The 23,973-nt window shown below is 47.2% G+C and overlaps 1 protein-coding gene across 1 annotated transcript in view; it reads left to right on the forward strand.

Moving 5' to 3' along the window:
• Positions 1–23,973, forward strand: part of ADGB (androglobin) — a 738,031-nt gene that overhangs the window by 421,693 nt on the left and 292,365 nt on the right. The window contains exon 23 of the mRNA XM_030198035.1: positions 12,980–13,073. Within this exon, the coding sequence (XP_030053895.1) occupies positions 12,980–13,073 (94 nt within the window). The remainder of the gene's footprint in view (positions 1–12,979; positions 13,074–23,973) is intronic.

The raw sequence follows: 23,973 nt of genomic DNA on the forward strand, positions 1-23,973 counted from the left end.
CATTGTTGATCATGCACATCTTATTTAGAGGCCCTTTTAAAAAGACATGGAAGAACTACTGCGTGGGTAGTGTGCACCAAATCGGCCCTACCGCCGAGGTAGCACAGGAGCCTGTTGGTAGTTCCGAAGTTGGCATGCACACTTTCCCATGGTAGAAAATAATTTTCTGTTTTCTACCATGAGGAGCATTCCCAGTGGTAAATGGCAGCGCAGTCATATTGCAACACACTGCCCTATTACCACGGGGTTAGCACATTAGCCCTTACCGCCAAGTAAATAGGAGGTGGTAAGGGCTCATGTGATAAATGGTCAAGCACTAATTTTGGACTTAGCACCTGGCCATTATTGCTGTAAATAGAGATTTTGCTTTTTGGCAGATGCACTAAGAGGTGGCCTGAGTGCACTGGAAAATCACACACTAAAACAGCGCAGTCCACTTTTTAGCATGACTTTGTAAAAGGACCCCTTATTTAATTTTTAGCCTTAATATGCAATCTGGTTTACAATGGTTTTTTTGTTGTTTTGTATATTGTTTTTTATACTTTTGTCTTTTATGCTTTTCAATACTTTTCTTTCCTTCCTTTTCTTATCCTTTTGATACAGCTTAATCCCCCTTCTTTGGATATTATCACTTACACTTCATGTAGTGTTACATTGGGCTCCTCAGTACGATGGAAATATGTCTGAATTTAAGTTATGTTTTACGTGCCTTAATATTTGTAATGTTTTAAAATTCACCCACATTTTCCTGAGTCAAAGTTGGTCGGGGGAGTGGATTGAAGAGGATAACGCAATCATTTTGGCTTGATTTAGAAATATTCAGTGATTATCAATGTTAACAAATAAAAATAAAGGAGCTGGCCAACTCCTATATAAGGAGGGAAGGCTACAACCTAAGAGGGTCTTGGGCACTTCCCTGGCAGCAGGCCTAAAAGGCCAAATTTGGTACCAGCTAGTCACTCTGAACCTTACCAATATTAACTTGTTGAATAAGAGGTGGAAAAGAATGAAAGCTGGAACTTTTGATGGGTGTGGTCTTAAATTGGTTCCCAAAGCAGCGGTATAATTTTTTCTTGTCTCATTTTTGCCTGATATTCTGCTTCCACCCCTGTTCCTCCTTTCCTCCAGGGTATACATGTTCAGGTTAGCAAGTCTCTGCTCATACGTCTTGGAACGCAAATCCCATACCATTCTCGTAGCTTTTCTTTGCACCGCTTCCATTTTTTTAACATCCTTCGCAAGGTACGGCCTCCAAAACTGAACACAATACTCCAGGTGGGGCCTCACCAACGACTTGTACAGGGTCATCAACACTTCCTTTCTTCTGCTGATCACACCTCTCTCTATACAGCCTAGCAACCTTCTCGCTACGGCCACCGCCTTGTCACACTGTTTCGTCGCCTTCAGATCCTCAGATACTATCACCCCAAGGTAAAGTTTGCCTATTTGCGGATGATACTAAGATTTGCAACAGAGTGGACACCTGGGAGGGAGTGGAAAGCATGAAAAGGGATCTGAGGAAGCTAGAAGAATGGTCTAAGGTTTGGCAATTAAAATTCAATGCGAAGAAATGCAAAGTGATGCATTTAGGGAGTAGAAACCCACGAGAGACTTATGTGTTAGGCGGTGAGAGTCTGATAGGTACTGAGGGGGAGAGGGATCTTGGGGTGATAGTATCCGAGGATCTGAAGGCAATGAAACAGTGTGACAAGGCGGTGGCCGTAGCGAGAAGGTTGCTAGGCTGTATAGAGAGAGGTGTGATCAGCAGAAGAAAGGAAGTGTTGATGACCCTGTACAAGTCGTTGGTGAGGCCCCACCTGGAGTATTGTGTTCAGTTTTGGAGGCCATACCTTGCGAAGGATGTTAAAAAAATGGAAGTGGTGCAAAGAAAAGCTACGAGAATGGTATGGGATTTGTGTTCCAAGACGTATGAGCAGAGACTTGCTGACCTGAACATGTATACCCTGGAGGAAAGGAGGAACAGGGGTGCTATGATACAGACGTTCAAATACTTGAAAGGTATTAATCCGCAAAAAAAATCTTTTCCGGAGATGGGAAGGCGGTAGAACGAGAGGACATGAAATGAGATTGAAGGGGGGCAGACTCAAAAAAGATGTCAGGAAGTATTTTTTCACGGAGAGGGTGGTGGATGGAATGCCCTCCCGTGGGAGGTGGTGGAGATGAAAACGGTAACGGAATTCAAACATGCGTGGGATATGCATAAAGGAATCCGTGCAGTAGGAATGGATCCTCAGAAGCTTAGCCGAAATTGGGTGGCGGAGCAGGTGGGGGAAGAGAGGTTGGTGGTTGGGAGGCGAGGATAGTGGAGGGCAGACTTATACGGTCTGTGCCAGAGCCAGTGATGGGAGGCGGGACTGGTGGTTGGGAGGCGGGAAATACTGCTGGGCAGACTTGTACGGTCTGTGCCCTGAAAAAGGCAGGTACAAATCAAGGTAAGGTATACACATATGAGTTTATCGTGTTGGGCAGACTGGATGGACCATGTAGGTCTTTTTCTGCCGTCATCTACTATGTTACTATGTTTTTCCAAAGGGAAGAGCCAGGTGCTGTACACAGCAACTTCTTTGCTTGCAGGCACTCCCATTTTCCTCTGTTCTCCCTGGTTTTATATCAGGGTTTCTTCTCATTATATCAGTTTTGATGTTCTTTCTATTTCTTGGCACTTACTGGATTTTGATTATACTGGATCTCAGTGACATAGCTAGGACTGAATGGGCCCCGTTAGAAAAACTGAGATGGATCCCCTATGACATCATCTCTCCCAAGGTGGTAGGGACCAAGGGGCGGAGGGGTGAGATAAGATACCCTTTCAGAGCTCCAGTAAGCAAACCCTTCAAAAAGCAAACACATTCCAGATCTACATAGAAAACCTGTCACAGTAATATAAATAGAAATTGAAGTGCAAGATATCAGACAGAGATCCACATTTCCCAGAACTGACATATTATAATTAATCATTTTGGAAACAATAAGGAAGTGATGTCATTAGCACAGATGCCTGCATAAGGACCAAGCTCAGGGGCAATGTGATCTAAATTGTTGATAATTAAGTCCTTACTGTGATGATCTCAGAAGCGCAAGGTTTCGTACTTAGAGGCAGTAAACTCAGTGAGCTGATGGTGGCTAAGAAACGCCAAATTGGATTTAAATTGTTTTGAATCCCAGCGTCAGGGCTGCTGCTAGACACAAGGCCAAGATGGTGTCTTCTGAGGCTAATTGAGGAAGCCCTGCTGACCATTTGGTGCACAGCTGATGGCCCTTTGGGAAGAAATGCAAGGCTGGTTTCAAGAGACCAAGTCTGACCTGACCTCTGTACAATTGGAACTGCAGGTAGCCATGTATAAATTGCGGAATGGTGCTGGAGACATTGGTTGTTGAGTGGAGGACGCTGAAGCCCAAACTGCAACTCAAGGCAAGGACATTGACAGTGCAGGAATGTCTTGTGCTAGTGGAAAAAGCTCAGGAGGAAGCTCTCCTGAAGCTGGAAGACATAGAAAATAGGTTGAGAAGGTTCAATCTAAGACTAAGAGGAGTCCCGGAGACAGTAGTAGAGGCTCAGTGCCTGGAAGTCACTCAGCAGATCTGTGCAGTAATCCTGCAGGAAGCAGGCCTGCAGAGTAATCGGAGAGTTATTACTGGATCATGCACTCATAGTGCCTAGGCCCCAGAAGGGAAATCGGCCCTGAGATATTGTTACCTGCTTCTATAAACACTGCGACAAAGAAAAGGTGCTCCGGGCCACAAGACATGCTGAAGGCAAAGTCAGATGGGATGAAATGGATATTGAAATATAGCCGGATCTTGCTGCCTGCACACTCTAGCGAAGGCGCAAATATCAAGATTGGGCTGCCCTGCTGCAAGAGAAAAAGACCCAGTGTTCCGTAGGCCTCACCTTTTCTGTTAACAGCAAGGCCTATCAGAGTAAATCTACACTGGCGGTACAGAACAATCTAATAGCTGCTGGTCTTTTGAGCCAGGCACAAAAATTGTGGAAACTCTCCCTCACCATCGTCAGTAAAGGCCCCACTTACCACGAGATGGCAAAAGTGACTAAACTCAATGCAAGACAACATTCTAGGCATGATGCAGGGGAGATGTATAAAGGTGCACCTGTACAGGAATACACATTTGCTACTATGAGATTACTTACATATTACACTGTCTCAACAATGGTGTAGCATCATGTAGAGGGGCATAATCAAAAGGGGCACCCAAGTTTTCCTGAGGACGTCCTCGCAGGATGTCCCGGCAAAGGGGCGGGGAAACCAGTATTATTGAAACAAGATGGGCGTCCATCTTTCGTTTCGATAATATGGTCGGGGGCGCCCAAATCGAGAAATTTAGGTATACCTTAGAGATGGTCGTCCTTAGGATGGCGTCCGAGCAGGATGTGGACGGCGGTTGTTCCTAAAAAGCTTTTAGAAAGTTTCCTTTTTCCTTCTTAACAATGCCGAAAAGGAAGGGTAAGACGAAGGGACCACCTCCCCCGAAACAGATCCCTTCCTTACCGGGACAACTGCCAATGTCCTCATTTTTGGTGTCGACCCCAACTTCGGGCGTATCCGTTGACGAGACTGGGAAGAGTCCCGTCCAGGAGAGCGAACTTTCGCTCAGCCCGCTGGGACCTTTGACCCCGCCGCCTCCGCAAACAGACGGCGTTGCTGTACCGAGGCCCGAAACAGGAACCTCGAAGGGGTGGCGAACTCCGTCTGAAGGAGCGGCACCCGTGATACAATCAGGGCAGGCTGCGGGAGTCCAACGAACACCGGAGATGGCAACTGGGGAGGCAGCGGAAGACTCGACTCAAGATATAAAAATACAAGAATCTTATCTTTGTGCTATGGCGATTCAACCGCTGGTAAAGCCCCAAGAGGTGTCTTTGGAGTCTATATGGACAGCCTTAGAATCCTTGCACAAGGTCTGTAAAGCCTTTATTTCCGTATCTTTAAATAATTCCTCTCAAATAAATAATTTAAAAGAGAAGATGGAAGGTATTTCAGTGAAACAGACTAAACTTGAGACTGAAACTGCTAAGATTTTAGAACAACAAGCACAAATCTCTGGAGACAGAATGATATTACACAGAAAGATAGAAAATCTAGAAAATTCTTCAAGAAATTTAAACTTACGTGTGTTAAATTTTCCAAGAGATCAACTCATTTCTCCTAGAGATATGTTTGTAAAATTTCTGAAGGAGGAGTACAAGTATTCGGATCAATCCCTTCCACCTCTGCAAAGAATATATTATCTGAAAACTATGCCAAAATCACAACAGAATGTTCCAGGAAATCAAGATAAAACACCTGAAGTACTTGATTTAACAGACTTTTTGGAACAATCGAAAGAAAATATTGAGCTCAGAGCTACTTTAATTGTTTCATTTGTATTTTTACAAGACAAAGAAGCTCTATTGAGGCTATATTTTAAAAATACTCATCCGGAATTTAAAGGTAGTAAAATCTCAATATTCCCAGATATTTCTCGTTGGTCTCAGCAGAGAAGAAAGAAATTTCTTGAGATGAAACAAGAATCCTTGGCTATTAAGGCAAATTTTCAGTTACGCTTTCCATGCAAGTGTCTGTTGACTTTAAACGAAAAAAGATATATCTTCTTTGACCCAGAACAATTACGTACTTTCCTTAATGCGCAAGGTGATAAAGGCTGAGTCCATATATAAAGAAAAGGTTGTATAATTAAGAGGGTAACCTCCTGCTTATTTTCTTTTTTAAATTCTATGTTATGTTTAAATTCCAACTTCCATTGGTTTTCAAACCATCTTGAATTCTCACATTGTTTAGTGGACTATAAACTAATATAATTATGGAATAGTGTTACTATATTTGATTACTTTTTGTAAGAAGGTGGTAATATTGGTGTATCTTATCAAAGATGATATCTTTGTATATAATGAAAATTAATAAACAAAGTTAAATAATAAGAGATGGTCGTCCTTAGAGATGGTCATTTCCGATTTTTGGCCATAATGGAAACCGAGGACGCCCATCTCAGAAACGACCAAATCCAAGCCATTCGGTCATGGGAGGAGCCAGCATTTGTAGTGCACTGTTCCCCCTGACATGCCAGGACACCAACTGGGCACCCTAGGGGGCATAGCAGTGGATTTCATAAATTTCTTCCAGGTGCATAGCTCCCTTACCTTGGGTGCTGGGCCCCCAAAACCCACTACCCACAACTGTACACCTCTACCATAGCCCTAAGGGATGAAGGGGGGCACCTACATGTGGGTATAGTGGGTTTCTGGTAGGTTTTGAAGGGCTCACATTTACCACCACAAGTGTAACAGGTAGGGGGGTGGGCCTGGGTCTGCCTGCCTGAAGTGCATTGCACCCACTAAAACTACTCCAGGGACCTGCATACTGCTGTCATGGAGCTGGGTGTGATATTTGAGGCTGGCAAAAAATATTCGTACAATTCTTTTGAGGGTGGGAGGGTATTAGTGACCACTGGGGGAGTAAGAGGAGGTCATCCCCGATTCCCTCCGGTGTCCGGTCAGTTCAAGCACCTTTTTGTGGCTTGGTCGTAAGAAAAAAAGGACCAGGTAAAGTTGTACAAGTGTTCGTCAGGGACGCCCTTTTTTCCATTACAAGTCGAGGAAGCCCATGTGTTAGGCACGCCCAAGTCCTGCCTTTGCTACGCCTCCGACACGCCCCCGGGAACTTTGGTCATCCCTGCGATGGAAAGCAGTTGAGGACGCCCAAAATCGGCTTTCGGTTATGCCGATTTGGGCGACCCTGGGAGAAGGACACCCATCTTCCAATTTATGTCGAAAGATGGGCGTCCTTCTCTTTGAAAAATAAGCCTGCTAGTCAAATTGTTTGGACAAGGGTTGAAATCTGGTGTATTCTGCTGTCTTTTGTTTCATATAGTAGTCCAAGATTTGCTGTATACGCTATTCCACTACATCTGTGATGGCTGGGCTTAAAATGTTAAGGGGCTGAATTCACCTCAAAAGAGGCAGATTTATTTCAGGGAGTTCTCCAGCATACATTTGAATATAGGCTTCATCCAAAAAACTCATTTTCTGGTGAAGCATTAAAACTCCTAGTGCATAAATCATATCCCTACATTTTTCTGGCATCAAATAAGTATAAGAATAAGACCATTGGGGTGGGAATTGTGATACTTCAAGATGTCAGATGCTCCCCTAAGAAGGTATACAAAGACCTTGAAGGGAGGTATATACTATTGAAGATTGAACTGGAGGGCAGTTATATGAACATTTATGTGCCAAATAAGGAGCAATGACTCTTCTGTGAGCATTTAGAACAGAAGCTGGTGGTCTCTAAGGAGGGTCTCCTTTTTATGGAAGGGAGACTTTAACCTTACTTATGACCTCTCTGTGGATAATTCCAACTCGGCAGTCCAGTATGCTAAAAGGGACAGGGCCCAGTTAGTAAATTTTATGCATAGACATGGGTTAGAAGATGTTTGGAGACTGTACACCTACCTTTCTGGCCTACATGGATCTTATACTAGAATTGATATGTGGCTGATTGAAAGATCACACTGCATCCTGATGCAAACAGTGACCATTGAAGCCAAGACATGGTCATTTTGGCTTCCCCTTTTCATTTTGTTAGCTTTCAGTTCTGGAGGTTCAGTGATCAGCTGTTGATGGATCATCAAATCCATGTGCAGCTAGAGTATGGTATTGTTATGCTATTGTTGAGTATTTCACTGTGAACAACAATGGGTAAGTCAGCTTAGTGACCTTGTGGAAAGGTTTTAAGGCTTATATGAGAGGTTGGTCAGTGTATCTCGAAAAGTTCATACAGACATAAAGGCCACCAAGAACATAAGTTACAGCTGTGGTGAGATATTCAGCAGTTTGAGAAGACTCACAAGCTCCACTCATGCTTGCCCGGTGTCTTCCAGTCTCTGCTTGAGTGGAGATGAGTTCTTCATGAGCTTTAGCTGGAGGATATAGCTTGGGCTACGCAGAAAACGCAACAAGAATATTTTGAGTGGGGAGATAAAGCAGAATGCCTCCTTGCTCATAAACTTAGGAAGCCACAGGCTTATAATTTTATATTTGCGAATTACAGATGAGCAAGGACACACAATAATGCAAGATGAAAGTATCAGGAGATGTTTTGTTGAATTCTATAAGCAGCTGTATACCCCTGAATATGACCTGCTTCAATCTGGTATTGAGGCTTTTGTGCAACCTTAGGCACTCCCTGTGTTGAAGCAAAGGGAAGCAGAGCAAATGTCTAGGCCCATAGAAATCGATGAAGTCTTAAGCACATAAGCACTGCCATACTGGAAAAAGACCAAGGGTCCATCAAGCCCAGCATCCTGTCTCTGACAGCAGCCAATCCAGGCTTCAAGAACCTGCCAACCCCCCCCCCCCCCCCCCAAAATGTAATAATGGTCAATGAACTTTTCCTTCAGGAATCTGTCCAAACCCCCCTTACACTCCGTAATTCCAGCTGCTGCCACCACATTCTCTGGCAATGAGTTCCAGAGTCCAACTACACGCTGAGTAAAGAAAAACTTTCTCCTATTTGTTTTAAATCTACCATATTCTAGCTTCATCTTGGGGGCCATTAAAGATCTCCCAGCCCAGAAAGCCCCTGGTATAGACGGGTTCACCAACCAATTTTACAAAACTTTTGCCTCCCAGATAGCCAGCCCAATAACTCGTAGATTTAATGCACTTTTGGAATTAGGGGAGTTGCTGTTAACTTTAAGGCAGACCAGGGTTTCAGTTCTTCTGAAGCCTGGGAAGGAGCCTGATAAATATTCCTCATACCACCCAATCTCCCTACTGGGAGCTGACTATAAGATCTTTGCAGGAATCCTGGCAGCATGCCTACAGGCCTATCTGCAGGACTTAATACATGATGATAAGTCCAGCTTTATTGCGGGCCGTCAGCCAAATGATAATGTCCCCAGGCTTCCTTGACTTTATATGGTTGATCATCAGAGGCCCTCTACAGCAGTTCTTTTGATAGTAGATGCAGAGAAGGCCTTTGATAGGGTCCTCTGGCCCTTTATGAAGTCTACTTTCTCTAAATTTGGGCCTTCAGGTAATTTATTGGGCTGGCATTCTCTACTATATGAGGAGGTGATGATGCCCCTGTATAAGACTCTGGTAAGATCTCATTTAGAATATTGTGTACAATTCTAGAGACTACATCTTCAAAAAGGCATAAACAGGTTGGAGTCGGTCCAGAGGGCGGCTACTAAAATGGCCAGTGGTTTTCATATGGGGACAGACAATGTCAATATGTATTCTTTGGAAGAAAGGTGGGAGAGGGGAAATATGATAAAGACATTTCAATACATATACGGCATAAATGCACAGAAGGCGAGTCTCTTCAGTTGAAAGGAAGCTCTGGAACAAAGAGACATAGGATGAAGGTGAAATAGGATAGACTCAGAAGTAACCTGAAGAAATACTTCTTCATGGAAAGGGTAGTGACATCTTGGAAGTGGTGGAGAAAAAAAATCTGAATTCAAGAGAGGTTGGAACAAGTACATAAGGTTTCTAAGGAAGTGACAGGGAGAGTAGATGGCATGGATGGGTAGACTGGATAGGCCATACGGTCTTTATCTGCATGGTTTTCTCTGTGTCCATGTTTGTATGTCCACTGGTTCGCCTTAATATAAATGGTGGGTACACTGAACCTTTTTCTATACACACAGGGACCAGGCAGGGATCCCCCCCCCCCCCCTTTGATCTTTGCAGTGGTTATGGAGCCACTGGCCCAGAGTGTGTGAGAGCGGGAAGAGATTCATGGGAAAATGGCAGGGGGGCAGGAGCATAAGATTCTGTTATATGCTGATGATCTTCTCATCACGGTTACTAATCCTAAGCAATCATTGGAGGCAATTCTGGCCCTCGTTACTTATTATGGCAGATTCTCAAGGTTTAAAATTAGTTACAATATTGGAGATTCTAAACCTTACATTCCTGAATGCACAGATGATGGAGTTTGTGAGCACCTTTCAGTTTTGTTGGGCACATTCACACATTAAAAGTCTAGGGATCAATGTCCCTGCTACATTGAATCAGCTATTTGTAGTAAACTATCTCCCATTGCTTTGAACCATATTTGCTGAGTTAGATCACTGTGAGGGTTTGCAGATTTTCTGGGTGGTTAGGGTTAATGCTATTAAGATGCTAGCCTAAGTTTTTGATGGCCTAAATTTTTGTATCTCTTTGCATGCATTCCCCTGCCTATTCACAAACCTTTTCTCCTAAAGTTACAACGAAGGTTGTTTTCTTATATTTGGAAGAGAAAACACCCCACAGTTTATAGAAAATGAATGTATCTAGATCCGAGACTTGGCAGAATGAGGGTCCTAATTTTTATGTATATTACCAGGCTTCCCACCTTAATGCCTTGTTGGAGTGGGCTGCCTACCTGTGCAAAAGCTGGGTGTTGCTGGAGCAGGCAGTATGGGACTCTGGTTACTATCTTAACTAGGTATACCATGTTCAACAATAGTGTGAACGTTTAACAAAAAAAAGTGTCATTTATTCAGTAAGGGAACTCTATCTTGCATATGCCTTTAGCAAAGTCCAAATCTGGAGAATAATCTGTCATGATCACTAACAGTCCCATTGCAATATCAAATCTAAGCTGGAGAATGAGCTAACACAGGCCACTTAAAACCTACTACTACTACTACTACTACTACTACTACTACTACTAAACATTTCTAAAGCACTACTAGGGTTATGCTGCGCTGTACAGTTTAACAAAGAAGGACAGGCCATGCTCAAAGGAGCTTACAATCTAATGGACAAAATGTGCAATCAAATTGGGGCAGTCTAGATTTCCTGAATAGAGGTATAATGGTTAGATGCCGAAGGCGACATTGAAGAGGTGGGCTTTGAGCAAGGATTTGAAAATAGGCTTCTGCTCCTGGGGGTCAATGAAACCAAATATGGATCCCAAAGTTTAGAAATGTAGATTTACGCTTAAACAATCCCTTCACATCCCTCGCCTCCCATGTTGCCAAAGAGTGGATCAAGCTGCGCCAGTGCCAGAATGTGGGTGGATCTTCCGAAGTCCATGACTGTAAACTACATTTCTTGGCCAAGAGACACCATTTCCGAGGCAATAAAATACTAGGGGCAACAGAACTCTTACTGCATCCCAGAAAGTCTAATAGTAATCGACGTGGCCCCCCTCCGAGCTTACATTGTAGAATCGATTCCATATATCGAACCACTTTATTCCAAAAATACCTTACCCACATGCATTCCCAAAAAGCATGATAAAAGGTGGCTGTTTTGCACTTTAAACACAAAGGCGATGTTACTCCCCCTGCTCGGAACAACCTAGCCTGTGAACAGTAAGCTCGTAGCAAAACTCAAAAAGCACATTCTCTGAAATTGGCACTACTGGTTAAGCGCAGCGTACTCTGGATGGCAGCTACGATATCCTGAGGCTGCACTGGGTGACCGATGTCGTCCTCCCATCTCTGTTAAAGCGTTTCCAAATTCTTAGGGCCTTCAAGACTCCATAATGTCTTGTGGATCCCTGAAACAGTAGTTGTATTGAGTGATATTTTATCAAAAAAATCCCTAACAGTAGCCCCCATATGGAGTCTCAAGGATGCCTTGCACAGTGACCTGACATAATGTTTTATCTGACAGTAAGCAAACGTATCTCCCCATTGAAGGACTTCTTGTTCTCTCAATTGGTCCAAAGGGCAAAGATCGCCGTTCTCATCAATGACCTGTTCCACCATCTCTATTCCCTCTCTCTCCCAATGGGCAAATACTGGATTATCCACTCCGTGAGGAAATGTGGGATTACTGCGCAATGAGAGCAAACCAGTTACCTGTGGGTCCCCACCCATGCCTTTCACTAATTTATTCCATGCCTCCTGAAGTGGAATTAAAAGCACACTGCTTCTCACCCTCTTAGGAAGTATCGAGCGCTTCATATGTAGTAAGGAAATCTTATTATAGGGAGCAAAAAAAGCCGTTTCTAGCTCTAGTGGGGTAAAACAATCTTGTGAAAGAAGCCAATCTCGAACATGCCTCAACAAACAGGCAAAGTTATACAACTTCAGATTCGGTAAGCCTAGCCCGCCTTGAGCCCAGTTCCCCATCAAATAGTGATAGCGCAATTTAGGTTTCTTTTTTGCCCAGGAGAAGCGCTGAATCAAGCGATAAAATCTCTGGTAATCTTTCTGTAAAAAGCGCATAGGCAGGGTTTGAAACATGTAAAGCCATCTGGGTAGAATCACCATCTTAACAAGACATATTTCAGCGTATGGTCTATAACAACACCTAGATCTTTTTCTTGGGTGCTGACCCCCATGTTGGACCCTAAGATCAGAATGTGGGATGTCTATCAGTTCCATCATTAGTTGGTATACCCTTTGTGGAAACTATGACCACTGCCTTTTCTACAGCAGGGCCTATGTGGACTAATCTTCCCAGACATTTGCTATTGTGTTCAACCTTGCAACAATTTAAAAAGGCACTAAAAATTCATTTGTTCCTGCAAGACTGTTGATGTTTGAAAATATGATTATTTAGGCAGTGTATCTAGAAGTTTTGTGAGTGGTTATGAGTTGCATTTTATGTGTGCTTTTATTTGTAAACCGCTTAGGTGTAAGCAGGGTATAAATTTTAAAAATAAATAAATACATAAAGCAGCTGCCACCATGGGATGGATCCTTTCCACTTTTGCTAGCTTCCTCTTTTCTTTTACAGCTGACACTACAGTATGGCCCAGCTGGCTGCCTGATTCCCTTCTTTTTCTTTGACAGCCACTATGGGATGATGCCATTGGCCCCTACATTGAAATCTTCTTCTTGGTTGCCATTTCAGTGGGGAGCCCAGACAAGCGAGACAAAACACACTTCCATGTGATACATATGGAATGTACTTTTTAACTTGGTTATTTTGAATAACACAATTGGAGACAAATGTATGATATTTTTCCTTTATTGTCATTCTTTATAGGCACAGAAGAGAATGCTATGGTGAAACAACTTCTAAAGAAGTTATGGTTGAGAACTGAGGCAAATTATGAATACAGTAGTGTTACTCTCATGAGGTAAATTCTTTTGTAGATATGTAAAGAGACAAGATGACTCTGACAAAATAGTGTTCCATATCATCAAGCTGATCAATCCATAGACTGGTGGGTTGTGTCCATCTACCAGCAGGTGGAGATAGAGAGCAAACTTTTGCCTCCCTATATGTGGTCATGTGCTGCCGGAAACTCCTCCTGTATGTTCTCTATCTCAGCAGGTGGTGGTCACACACAGCAGCAGCTCTGGCTAGGCCTCCAAGCCTAATCCTTAGGTTTTGTTGAGGCCTGGGGTTGAGGGCTCTTTTGAGCAAGTGCAAACCTGGTGGTGCCAGGTCCCTCCTTTTCTCCCCCCTCCCGCTGGCTCCGTTTAAAAAAAAAAAAAAAAAAAAAAAAAAAATTTTAAACGTCTTTAAAGGCGTTTAATTCGACGTTTCTTTAAACATTCATTGCAGCTACTCACTGGGACACCAGTTCGTTACAGCTCGGAGCGGCAAGCAGGTAATTTTACCTTTTTATAGCGGGCAGGGGGTTCCCCGATTCTTCTCCTCGTGGCATATGGCGTCGGAGGGCGAGGGCGCAAAGGGTCGCTCCCCGGATCGCTGGAGCGCTTCTAGAGGGGATGCGGGGGTTTTACAACCTGATTCGCCCTTGATGGGTGACAGTTTAGTGACCGATGAATGTCCCGGTCGTTCCTCCGGCGTGGCGGTTTTTTCCCGCCATAAACGCCCATCCCCCGCTCCTCGCCTCCGCCATCTTGGCCGGCCACGCGGCTCGGACGGCTTCTTCGTGGGCCGCCCTTGAGGTTGGAGACATTAATGCCATGAACGCCCTTAATTTGGGCGACGGCACAAGCGGCTAAAGTTAAGCGCCGTTCTTCCCGCGCGGCTCCTTCGCGGAGTTTCACGCCGGACGCCATTTTGGATGCGCAGCATGTCTCTCCCCCGCTATTGCGAGCGCCGGTTGAGAGTGCGTCTAGGGCTGTTGCCCAGGCTGCGGAAGTGCACAGTCTGGGGGGTTTCTCCCCCGAGTTTGTTTTGCTGCTGCATCAGGCTTTCCTCATGCAAAACGCTGCCCCTGCTCACTCTTCTGATAAGAGGTTGAGGTTCCCAGAGGTAAACGCCCTCGGGTTGATTTCCAGGCCTTGGAGGACTTTGTCTCCTCCGATGTAGATGAGGGCAGCGTGTCTGAGGTCTCCCAACGGTCCTTTGCGGATTCCTTGGAGGAGATAGATCCCCGCTCGGATGGAGCGGATGACCCCTCTGCAGCGCGGCTTTTTAGCCCAGAGGATTTGCCCAACCTGTTGTTACAGGCCATGGACACTTTGAAGATTTCCTCTCCGGAGGACGTCTCTCCCTCAGCCCCTGTTGGCTCTGCCATTATGCTGGGGACGAAGCGCCCGCCTAGAACCGATATACTCATATCACCCCTCTCCTCAGGTCACTTCACTGGCTTCCGATCAGATACCGCATTCAATTCAAGCTTCTCCTTCTTACCTACAAATGCACTCAGTCTGCTGCCCCTCACTACCTCTCTACCCTCATCTCCCCTTACGTTCCCGCCCGTAACCTCCGTTCACAGGATAAATCCCTCCTCTCAGTACCCTTCTCCACCACCGCCAACTCCAGGCTCCGCTCATTCTGCCTCGCCTCACCCTATGCTTGGAACAACCTTCCTGAACCCTTACGCCAAGCCCCCTCCCTGCCCATCTTCAAGTCTTTGCTTAAAGCCCACCTCTTCAATGCTGCGTTCGGCACCTAACCCTTACCGTTCAGTGAATCCAGACTGCCCCAATTTGACTGCCCCGATCGGACCGACCGTTCACTTGTCTATTAGATTGTAAGCTCTTTGAGCAGGGACTGTCTCTCTTTGTTAAATTGTACAGCGCTGCGTAACCCTAGTAGCGCTCTAGAAATGTTAAGTAGTAGTAGTAGTAGTAGTAGATCCTTCCACGTGCATGATGCCATGCACACCTTAATTGCGGCTCAATGGGATGTCCCGGAAACGAGCCTTAAAGTGGCTAGGGCTATGTCCCGCCTCTATCCTTTGGCTGTGAGTGAACGTGAGGCCTATCTGTGGCCTACCGTGGATTCTTTAATCACTGCGGTGACTAAGAAAACGGCGTTGCCGGTGGAAGGTGGCACGGCCCTAAAGGACGCCCAAGACAGAAGATTGGAGGCGGCCTTAAGGTCGTCCTTTGAGGCAGCTGCTTTAAGTTTGCAGGCCTCAGTTTGCGGCTCCTATGTGGCCAGGGCGTGCCTGACTATGGTGCAGCGGGCTTCCCCCTCGGATCTTTCCTTGAGGGCTGATTGGCCGGCCCTGGAATCGGGCTTAGCCTATTTGGCAGACTTGCTGTATGATGTCTTGAGAGCCTCAGATAAAGGCATGGCTCAGACAGTCTCTGCGCGGCGGTGGCTTTGGCTGAAACATTGGTCTGCTGACCACGCCTCTAAATCCCGCCTGGCTAGATTGCCTTTTAAAGGCAAGCTGCTCTTTGGGGTCGAGCGGGACAAAATCGTGACCGATCTCGGCACGTCTAAGGGCAAGAAATTACCAGAGGTCAGGGCTCGGGCTAGTACTCGTCCCGGTACCTCCAGAGGACGGTTGCTGGAAGCCCGTCGGTACCGCCCGGGCAAGTCGGGTTCCTCTGCCCCCTCTTCCTTCAAGAGGAATTTCTCCCCCAAGCAGCATTCTTTTCGCAGAGACCGCCGTCCCGGAGGTGCTCCCTCCGGTCCTCCCCCAGGGTCTCGTACCCAATGACGGGGCCTTGGTCCACGCCCCAGTGCAGATTGGAGGACGGCTGTCCTCGTTTCTGGGCGAGTGGACCACTATAACTTCAGACGCGTGGGTGCTGGAAGTCATCAGAGACGGCTACAAGCTAGAGTTCTGCCAACCCTTAAGAGACGGGTTTGTACTCTCTCCCTGCAAGTCTCCGGTCAAGCTGTGGCAGTGCAGCAGACCTTGGACAACCTGATCCGCCTGGGTGCGGTCGTTCCGGTGCCAAAAAAATCAGATTGGCAAGGGACGTTACTCCATTTACTTTGTGGTTCCAAAGAAAGGAGGTTCTGTCCGGCCTATCCTCGACCTCAAAGGGGTCAATCGGGCCTGGAAAGTGAGGCACTTTCGCATGGAGACTCTCCGCTCTGTTATAGCGGCAGTGAAGGCAGGAGAGTTCTTGGCTTCCTTGGACATCAAGGAAGCGTACCTGCATATTCCCATCTGGCCTCCTCTCCAACGCTTTCTGCGTTTTACAGTCCTGAGACGACACTTCCAGTTCAGAGCCCTCCCTTTCGGGTTGGCTACTGCTCCGCGGACCTTTTCCAAAGTAATGGGGGTCATAGCGGCCTTCCTGCTAAAGGAAGGAGTACAAGTCCATCCTTATCTGGACGACTGGTTGATCCGAGCCCCCTCTTATGCAGAGTGCGGCAAAGCTATGGACCGGGTAGTTGCTCTTGTGAGCTCCCTGGGATGGATCATCAACTGGAAGAAGAGCCAGCTGCGCCCGACTCAGTCCCTGGAGTATCTGGGAGTTCGATTCGACACCCAAGTGGGCAGAGTGTTCCTGCCAGACAATCGGATTGTCAAGCTTCAGGCTCAGGTGGACTAGTTCCTAGTAGCCTCTCCTATTCGGGCTTGGGACTACGTGCAGCTGTTGGGCTCTATGATGGCCACGATGGAAGTAGTGCCCTGGGCCAGGGCTCATATGAGACCACTACAGCTATCTCTGCTGCTGCGCTGGACTCCGATGTCGGAGGATTATGCTGTGCGCCTTCCCGTGGACCCAGCAGTGCGCAAGGCGCTGAGCTGGTGGACGCAGACAGACAAGTTGTCTGCAGGATTGCCTCTGGTGACCCCGGAGTGGATTGTCACGACAGACGCCTCTTTGATGGGCTGGGGAGCCCACTGCTTGGGAAGGACAGCGCAGGGGCTCTAGTCTCCTGCAGAGGCAAGTGGTCTATCAACCTCCTGGAACTCAGAGCCATTCGGTTGGTGTTATTGGAGTTCATCCCGGTACTGGTGTTGTAGCCTGTACGGGTCCTGTCAGACAATGCCACGGCTGTGGCCTATATCAACCGCCAGGGAGGTACCAAGAGCGCCCCTCTAGCCAAGGAGGCTATGAGTCTTTGCCAGTGGGCGGAAGCGAACCTGGAGCAGCTTTCAGCGGCCCACATTGCCGGAGTCATGAATGTCAAGGCGGACTTTCTCAGTCGCCATACCTTGGAGCCCGGAGAGTGGCAACTATCTGCTCAGGCGTTCTTGGACATCACGAAGCGCTGGGGCCAGCCGAGCCTAGATCTGATGGCGTCATCGGCCAATTGCCAAGTGCCGCGCTTTTTCAGCAGAGGACGGGACCCTCGATCCCTGGAGTAGATGCTCTTCTCCAACAGTGGCCGACACAAGAGCTCCTCTATGTGTTCCCGCCCTGGCCCATGTTGGGCAGGGTGCTAGACCGGGTGGCAAAGCATCCCGGCAGGGTAATCCTGGTGGGTCCGGATTGGCCCAGACGTCCCTGGTATGCGGACTTGATCAGGCTCTCAGTCGACGATCCTCTGCGGCTGTCAGTGGAGCAGGGCCTGTTACATCAGGGTCCCGTGGTGATGGAGGATCCCTCCCCCTTTGGTCTTACGGCCTGGCTATTGAGCGGCAGCGTCTGAGGAAGAAGGGCTTCTCAGACAAGGTCATCGCCACTATGCTGAGAGCGAGGAAGCGCTCTACTTCTACTGCTTACGCCAGGGTTTGGCGTATCTTTGCAGCGTGGTGTGAAGCAGGCTCACTTTCTCCCTTCACTGCTCCAATTTCTTCAGTGTTGGCGTTCCTGCAAGAAGGTCTGGAGAAAGGCCTGTCGCTCAGTTCCCTTAAAGTCCAGGTAGCGGCTCTGGCTTGCTTCAGGGGCCGCCTGAAGGGTGCTTCCCTGGCTTCGCAGCCAGATGTGGTGCGCTTTCTCAAGGGAGTTAATCACCTGCGCCCTCCTCTGCACTCAGTGGTGCCTGCGTGGAATCTCAACCTGGTGCTAAGAGCATTGCAGAAGCCGCCTTTTGAACCCTTGTCGAGGGCATCTCTGAAAGACCTGACGTTGAAAGCAGTCTTTTTGGTGGCTATCACTTCAGCCAGAAGAGTTTCCGAGCTCCAGGCGCTCTCATGTCGAGAGCCTTTTCTGCAGTTCACTGAGGCAGGAGTGACTATTCGCACAGTGCCTTCCTTCCTGCCCAAGATTGTTTCTCACTTCCATGTGAATCAGCAGCTCTGTCTCCCTTCCTTTCGTAGGGAGGACTACCCAGAGGAGTACTCCGCTCTTGAATATCTGGATGTGAGACGAGTCATCATCAGATACTTGGAAGTGACCAATGATTTCCGGAAATCGGATCATCTGTTTGTCCTGTTTGCAGGTCCTCGTAAGGGTCTGCAGGCTGCTAAGCCTACAGTGGCAAGATGGGTCAAGGAAGCCATTGCAGCGGCTTATGTGGCCGCGGGGAAGGTGCCGCCTATCCAGCTGAAGGCTCACTCCACGAGAGCTCAGGCGGCCTCGATGGCAGAGGCCGGATCCGTCTCCTTGGAAGAGATATGCAAGGCGGCAACGGGGGCTTCGGCTCATACATTCTCCAAGCATTACCGTTTGACTGTGGCTGCACGGGCGGAGGCCCGGTTTGGAGCTTCAGTGTTGAGGTCAGGGATTTCTATGTCCCGCCCTGGGTGAGTACTGCTTCGGTACATCCCACCAGTCTATGGATTGATCAGCTTGATGATATGGAAGGTAAAATTATGTATAATCATACCTGATAATTTTCTTTCCATTAATCATAGCTGATCAATCCATAGCCCCTCCCAGATATCTGTACTGTTTATATTCTGGTTGAATTTTAGGTTCAAGTTTAGCCTTCAGTTACTTCAGGAGGACTTCGTGTTCAAGTTCTTCTTTCACTTGGATTCTTCAAGAGTTGAGACGAGTTTGTGTTACAGTGAGCTGCTGCATTCCTCTCCCCTCCGTTTTACGGGGCTGGTTTGAGACATAAATTCTGCCGGCACTCCCTCCCGCTTCGTGCGGCTGTAGGGCAGCTTTGTACCCCTCCCGCTTCGGCGGTGTTAGGGTCAGTCAGCTCCTCCCGCGGTTGCAGGATAAGCCAGATCCCCCCGCATCGGCGGGTGTGGTGTCCCTCCCCCGCTCCGCGGGGATGAGCTGGACGGATTCCCCTCCCCCACTTGTGTGGGGATGAGCTGGGTTAATTCCCCTCCCCCGTTCGGCGGTGGTGAGCTGGGCAGAGTGTCCCTTCGTGGGTGTAATTCTCTAAGTGCTGAGTCCTGCGGATGGAGCTTTGATATCGACATACTGAGGAGTTTCCGGCAGCACATGACCACATATAGGGAGGCAAAAGTTTGCTCTCTATCTCCACCTGCTGGTAGATGGACACAACCCACCAGTCTATGGATTGATCAGCTATGATTAATGGAAAGAAAATTATCAGGTATGATTATACATAATTTTACCTTTTGTTCTATAAGCTAATTTTGAATTCATAAATTATTTAATAGTAGCTAAGGGGCTCATTTTTGAAACAGAAACATGTCCAAAATACGGCACAAAGCGGCAGATGGATATTTGTTTTTTGCAAAAAAAGTCCACATCACTATTTTTGAAACTCATTTTAAAGATGTCTTTCTGTACAGTTTGCCTAAATCTCAACGGGGCATGTTGGAGGTGAGTTTTGGGCGGGACTAGAGTGGGCTTACAATTTGGATGTTTTACTATGATAATAAAACATTGTAAAAATGTCCTGGGCAAAATATAGGATGTTTTTGGCTAAACCAGTAACAACTAGGTGCCAAAAATGTGCCCAAACAGACCAGATGACTACTGGAAGGATCCCCCAGTGGTCACTGACCCCCTCCCATCTCCCTAAGAGGTAAAAGTTACAATATATTCCAGGCTCTTTGACTGCTGCAGATATAATGGCTATTCCTCTTAGAGCAGCAAGCAGGTCCCTGGAGTAGCCTAGTGGTCGGTCTAGTGGACTATAGAAAAGAGGAGCCAGGCCCATATCCCACTGTAACTGGTGCACTTGTGGTGGAAAGTGTGAGCGTGGCAAAAACCATAAAATACATACTGAACCCACATTTAGGTGACACCTGCAGGCATAAGGGCTATTGTACTGGTGTACAGTTAGGTACAGTACATATTTTGCTATTCCTGGTGGGCACACCATACAATATAAGGGGTTTATGATGTGTACCTGGGACCTTTTTTGTGATGTTCACTGCAGCACTCCCTAGGCTGCCCTACTGTTCTGCCAGGATGTCTGTGTGACCAGTCTTGTAAGACTGCTGGCCCTCAGACATCCCGATGCATTTGTTTCTTGGACATTTTTTGTATAAAAATAGTCCTTAAAGTAGATGCACTGAGCACAAAGACATCCAAAATAGGGCAATTTTCCAACAATGACCATGTTTGGCATTGAATTTTTTAAACATTTTCCGCAAGATTCTATATAGCGCAATCAAAATTGCATGCGCAGTCATATTCTGGATTTGCATGTGCAATTTAATTACTTTAACAAGCCGATCAGCATTGATAACAGCACTTAACAAGTAATTTTCAACACTAATTGGCATTAATTAGAATTTACATGGAGAGATGAGCAGGGAGAGCAGTAGATAGGCCACTTTAATCTACTGATCAACAGGGCTTATAAGCCCTTGGCACAAGGTGGCCAGGGATGGGGTCCACCGTCATGCTTTGCCATAGCTAGAATAACATGACTTTTCTGGCCACAACAAAACAAACAAAATTCATGCAGAATTTATTAAACTACAGTTCTGAGCTACCATGGTTTAGTGAATCCCACAGGAATTTTTCTCCTAGTAAAATAGCACAGTTTTTACAATGGCTTAGAAATGTGACCATATATTCTGCTAAATAACATGTACATACATTGATTTTGAAAATTACTGCACAGTTCATAGTTATAAAGCACACAGGTAATTGAAAATATCTCCCTTAATTTCTAGGCGCATGCAATTGAATAACATGAGATGCTAATGAATATGCTGAAGTTATCATACCTATTCTAATCCATGTGCTGTTTATTGACTGCTTATAAACTCCTTTATTAAATCTAGTATTCTATCCTAATTAGGGCTATGTATGTATAGTATACATCTGGTTGTCAAATGTTAGACCAGCAAAAGCAACAAATAGAAGACAGGAAAGAATATTATTTATTATTTATTTTATATCATTTATACCCCACATTTTCCCACCACTGGCAGGCTCAATGTGGCTTACAACATTTAGGAAACAAACAGTAAAGTACAATAAAGTGAAAGGGATATGGATGGCGTAAAGTTACAGGGGTAAGATAAAGTAATTGAGTTCACAAGGTCTTTATAGGATTTGTAGTCCAGGAATCACGGATGCAGGACTGGATCTTTAGGGTAAGCTTGCCCAAATAAGTAGGTCTTGAGAGACTTCCTGAAAGTCAGATGATCTCGAACCGTTTTTACAGATTTAGGCAATGCATTTCACAAATGAGTGCTGATGTAGGAAAAGGTGGAATCGTATTTGGTTTTATACTTGAGACCAGAACACGCAAGGTGGTGGAGGTTTAAGTATGAACGAGAAGATATAAGTGAATTCCTTGGTGGCAAGTTGACAAGGGCATCCATATATGCTGAAGCTTCTCCGTAGAGGATTTTCTCCGAGGACAAGCAGGCTGCTTGTTCTCACTGATGGGTGACGTTTGCTAGCCCGCGCGCACGCACCCCGCGCATGCGTGACTGTCTTCCCGCCCGAACTCGCTCGTGTTCGTCAGTCTTCTTTTTTCCGCGCTCGGGACGGCTGTGTTTACCGTCGTTCTGTGCCCTGAGGAGACCCTCGTGCTTTTCTTGCGTCCTTCCATTTCGGAAGTCTTCTTTATTTTCTACTTCGCGTGTTCTTAAAAAAAACAACTTTCTTTTATTTTTGAGTTGTTTTTCCCGTACAAGTTTCCTTTCGTTTTCGGTAGTGGCCCTGTTGGCCGCCCGTACAGGTTTTCTCCCTTTTTATTTTTGGTGCCTTTGCCATCATCGCAAATTTTGATTTCGCCAGCGTGATTTTTCCGCCCATGTCATTGAAGCCTCCCAGCGGCTTCAAGAAGTGCACCCAGTGCAACCGGGCTATCTCGCTCACTGATAGGCATGCTTCGTGCCTTCAATGTCTGGGGGCTGGGCACCGTCCTCAGGCCTGTACTCTCTGTTGTTTGTTGAAAAAGAGAACTCAGGCAGCGAGATTGGCCCAGTGGAACGTTCTGTTCGGGGCCTCGCCTGGTGTTTCGACGGTCTCAGTATTGAGGTCATCAGCCGGTGCATCGATATCAGCGGTACCGAGGTCATCGACCGGTGCTCCAGCGTCTACGGTACCGAGATCATCGTTGGTACTGATGTCGTCGGAGGGTGCCTCTTCGTCTGGAGTGCAGGTGAGGGCTGTCCATTCCCCTGCTGGTGGCGGTGAGCCCTCGAGTAGGTCTCCCCCTGCCTCGAGGGCTACTGTGGTACAGCGCCCCCGGGATCGACCTTCTTTGGACCCGGCCCCGAGGAAGAGGCGCTTGGATTCGACGTCCTCCTCGTCGGTACTGGAAGGTTCCGCTGACATGCTTCGTGTGAAGGCAAAGAAGCATCGGCACCGGTCACCTTCCCGTCGTGGTACCAAGAGCTCTGGGTCGCTGAAGGAGTCAGCACCCACTAGGCATCGACGACAGGAGGACCGCTCACCCTCCATTCAGGAGGTGTCGATGCGCTCTACCCTGGACAGCCCGGTACCGCCTCCGCGCCCCGAGCAGATTCTGAGTTCGTCACCTGTACCGGACTCCCAGCCTTCCTCGACAGCCGCTCTAAGCGAGAGCCTCAGGGCCATCCTTCCAGGGATCCTGGAGGAGCTGTTGCACCCTTCTCCTCCGGTACCGGGGGTGCTTGCGCCACCGGTGCCGTCGAGTGAGGCAACGGCTGGCCCCTTGCCCGTCGTGAGGTCTCCGGTGCCGGTACCGCTAGCGGTACCCGCGTCGGCTGCCTCCCAAGCAGACTCTCCGACGACGTCGATGGAGGGAGCTTCATCGCCACCGATGCGGGAGTCTACTTCTCGACGTTCCCACCGTGGCCATGTGTCTATGGAGTCGAAGCAGGCACGACTTCAGACAGAAGTTCATGAACTAGTGTCCGACACCAATGGTGAGGCCTCGTGGGAGGCAGAGGAAGACGTCAGATATTTCTCAGATGAGGAGTCTGACGGTCTTCCTTCTGATCCCACTCCCTCCCCTGAAAGACAGCTTTCTCCTCCCGAGAGTCTGTCTTTTGCGGCCTTTGTCCGGGAAATGTCTACGGCAATTCCCTTCCCTGTGGTTACGGAGGATGAGCCAAGGGCTGAAATGTTTGAGCTTTTGGACTACCCTTCGCCACCTAAGGAATTGTCCACAGTACCCATGCATCATGTCTTCAAGAAGACACTGCTGGAGAACTGGGCGAAGCTGCTAACTAATCCCCACATTCCCAAGAAGATCGAGTCTCAATATCGGATCCATGGGGACCCTGAGTTGATGCGGACTCAGTTGCCTCATGACTCTGGGGTTGTGGATCTGGTCAAGAGTTCTAGAGAGTATGCATTGGCGCCCCCGGGCAGAGACTGTAAAACCTTGGATTCTTTTGGGAGGAAAGCCTACCATTCCTCAATGCTCATAGCCAAAATTCAGTCTTACCAGCTCTACGCGAGCATTCATATGCGTAACAATGTGCAGCAGTTGGCGGACTTGGTGGATAAGCTCCATTCTGAGCAAGCCAAGCCTTTTCAGTTAGGCAGCTGAAGGCGTGTCGTAAATTCATGGCCAGGGGTGTTTACGATACTTTTGATGTCGCGTCCAGGGCCGCTGCTCAAGGTGTGGTGATGCGCTGACTCTCATGGCTG

This window comes from Microcaecilia unicolor, chromosome 3, assembly GCF_901765095.1.
Source record: "Microcaecilia unicolor chromosome 3, aMicUni1.1, whole genome shotgun sequence".
Lineage (NCBI taxonomy): Eukaryota > Metazoa > Chordata > Amphibia > Gymnophiona > Siphonopidae > Microcaecilia > Microcaecilia unicolor.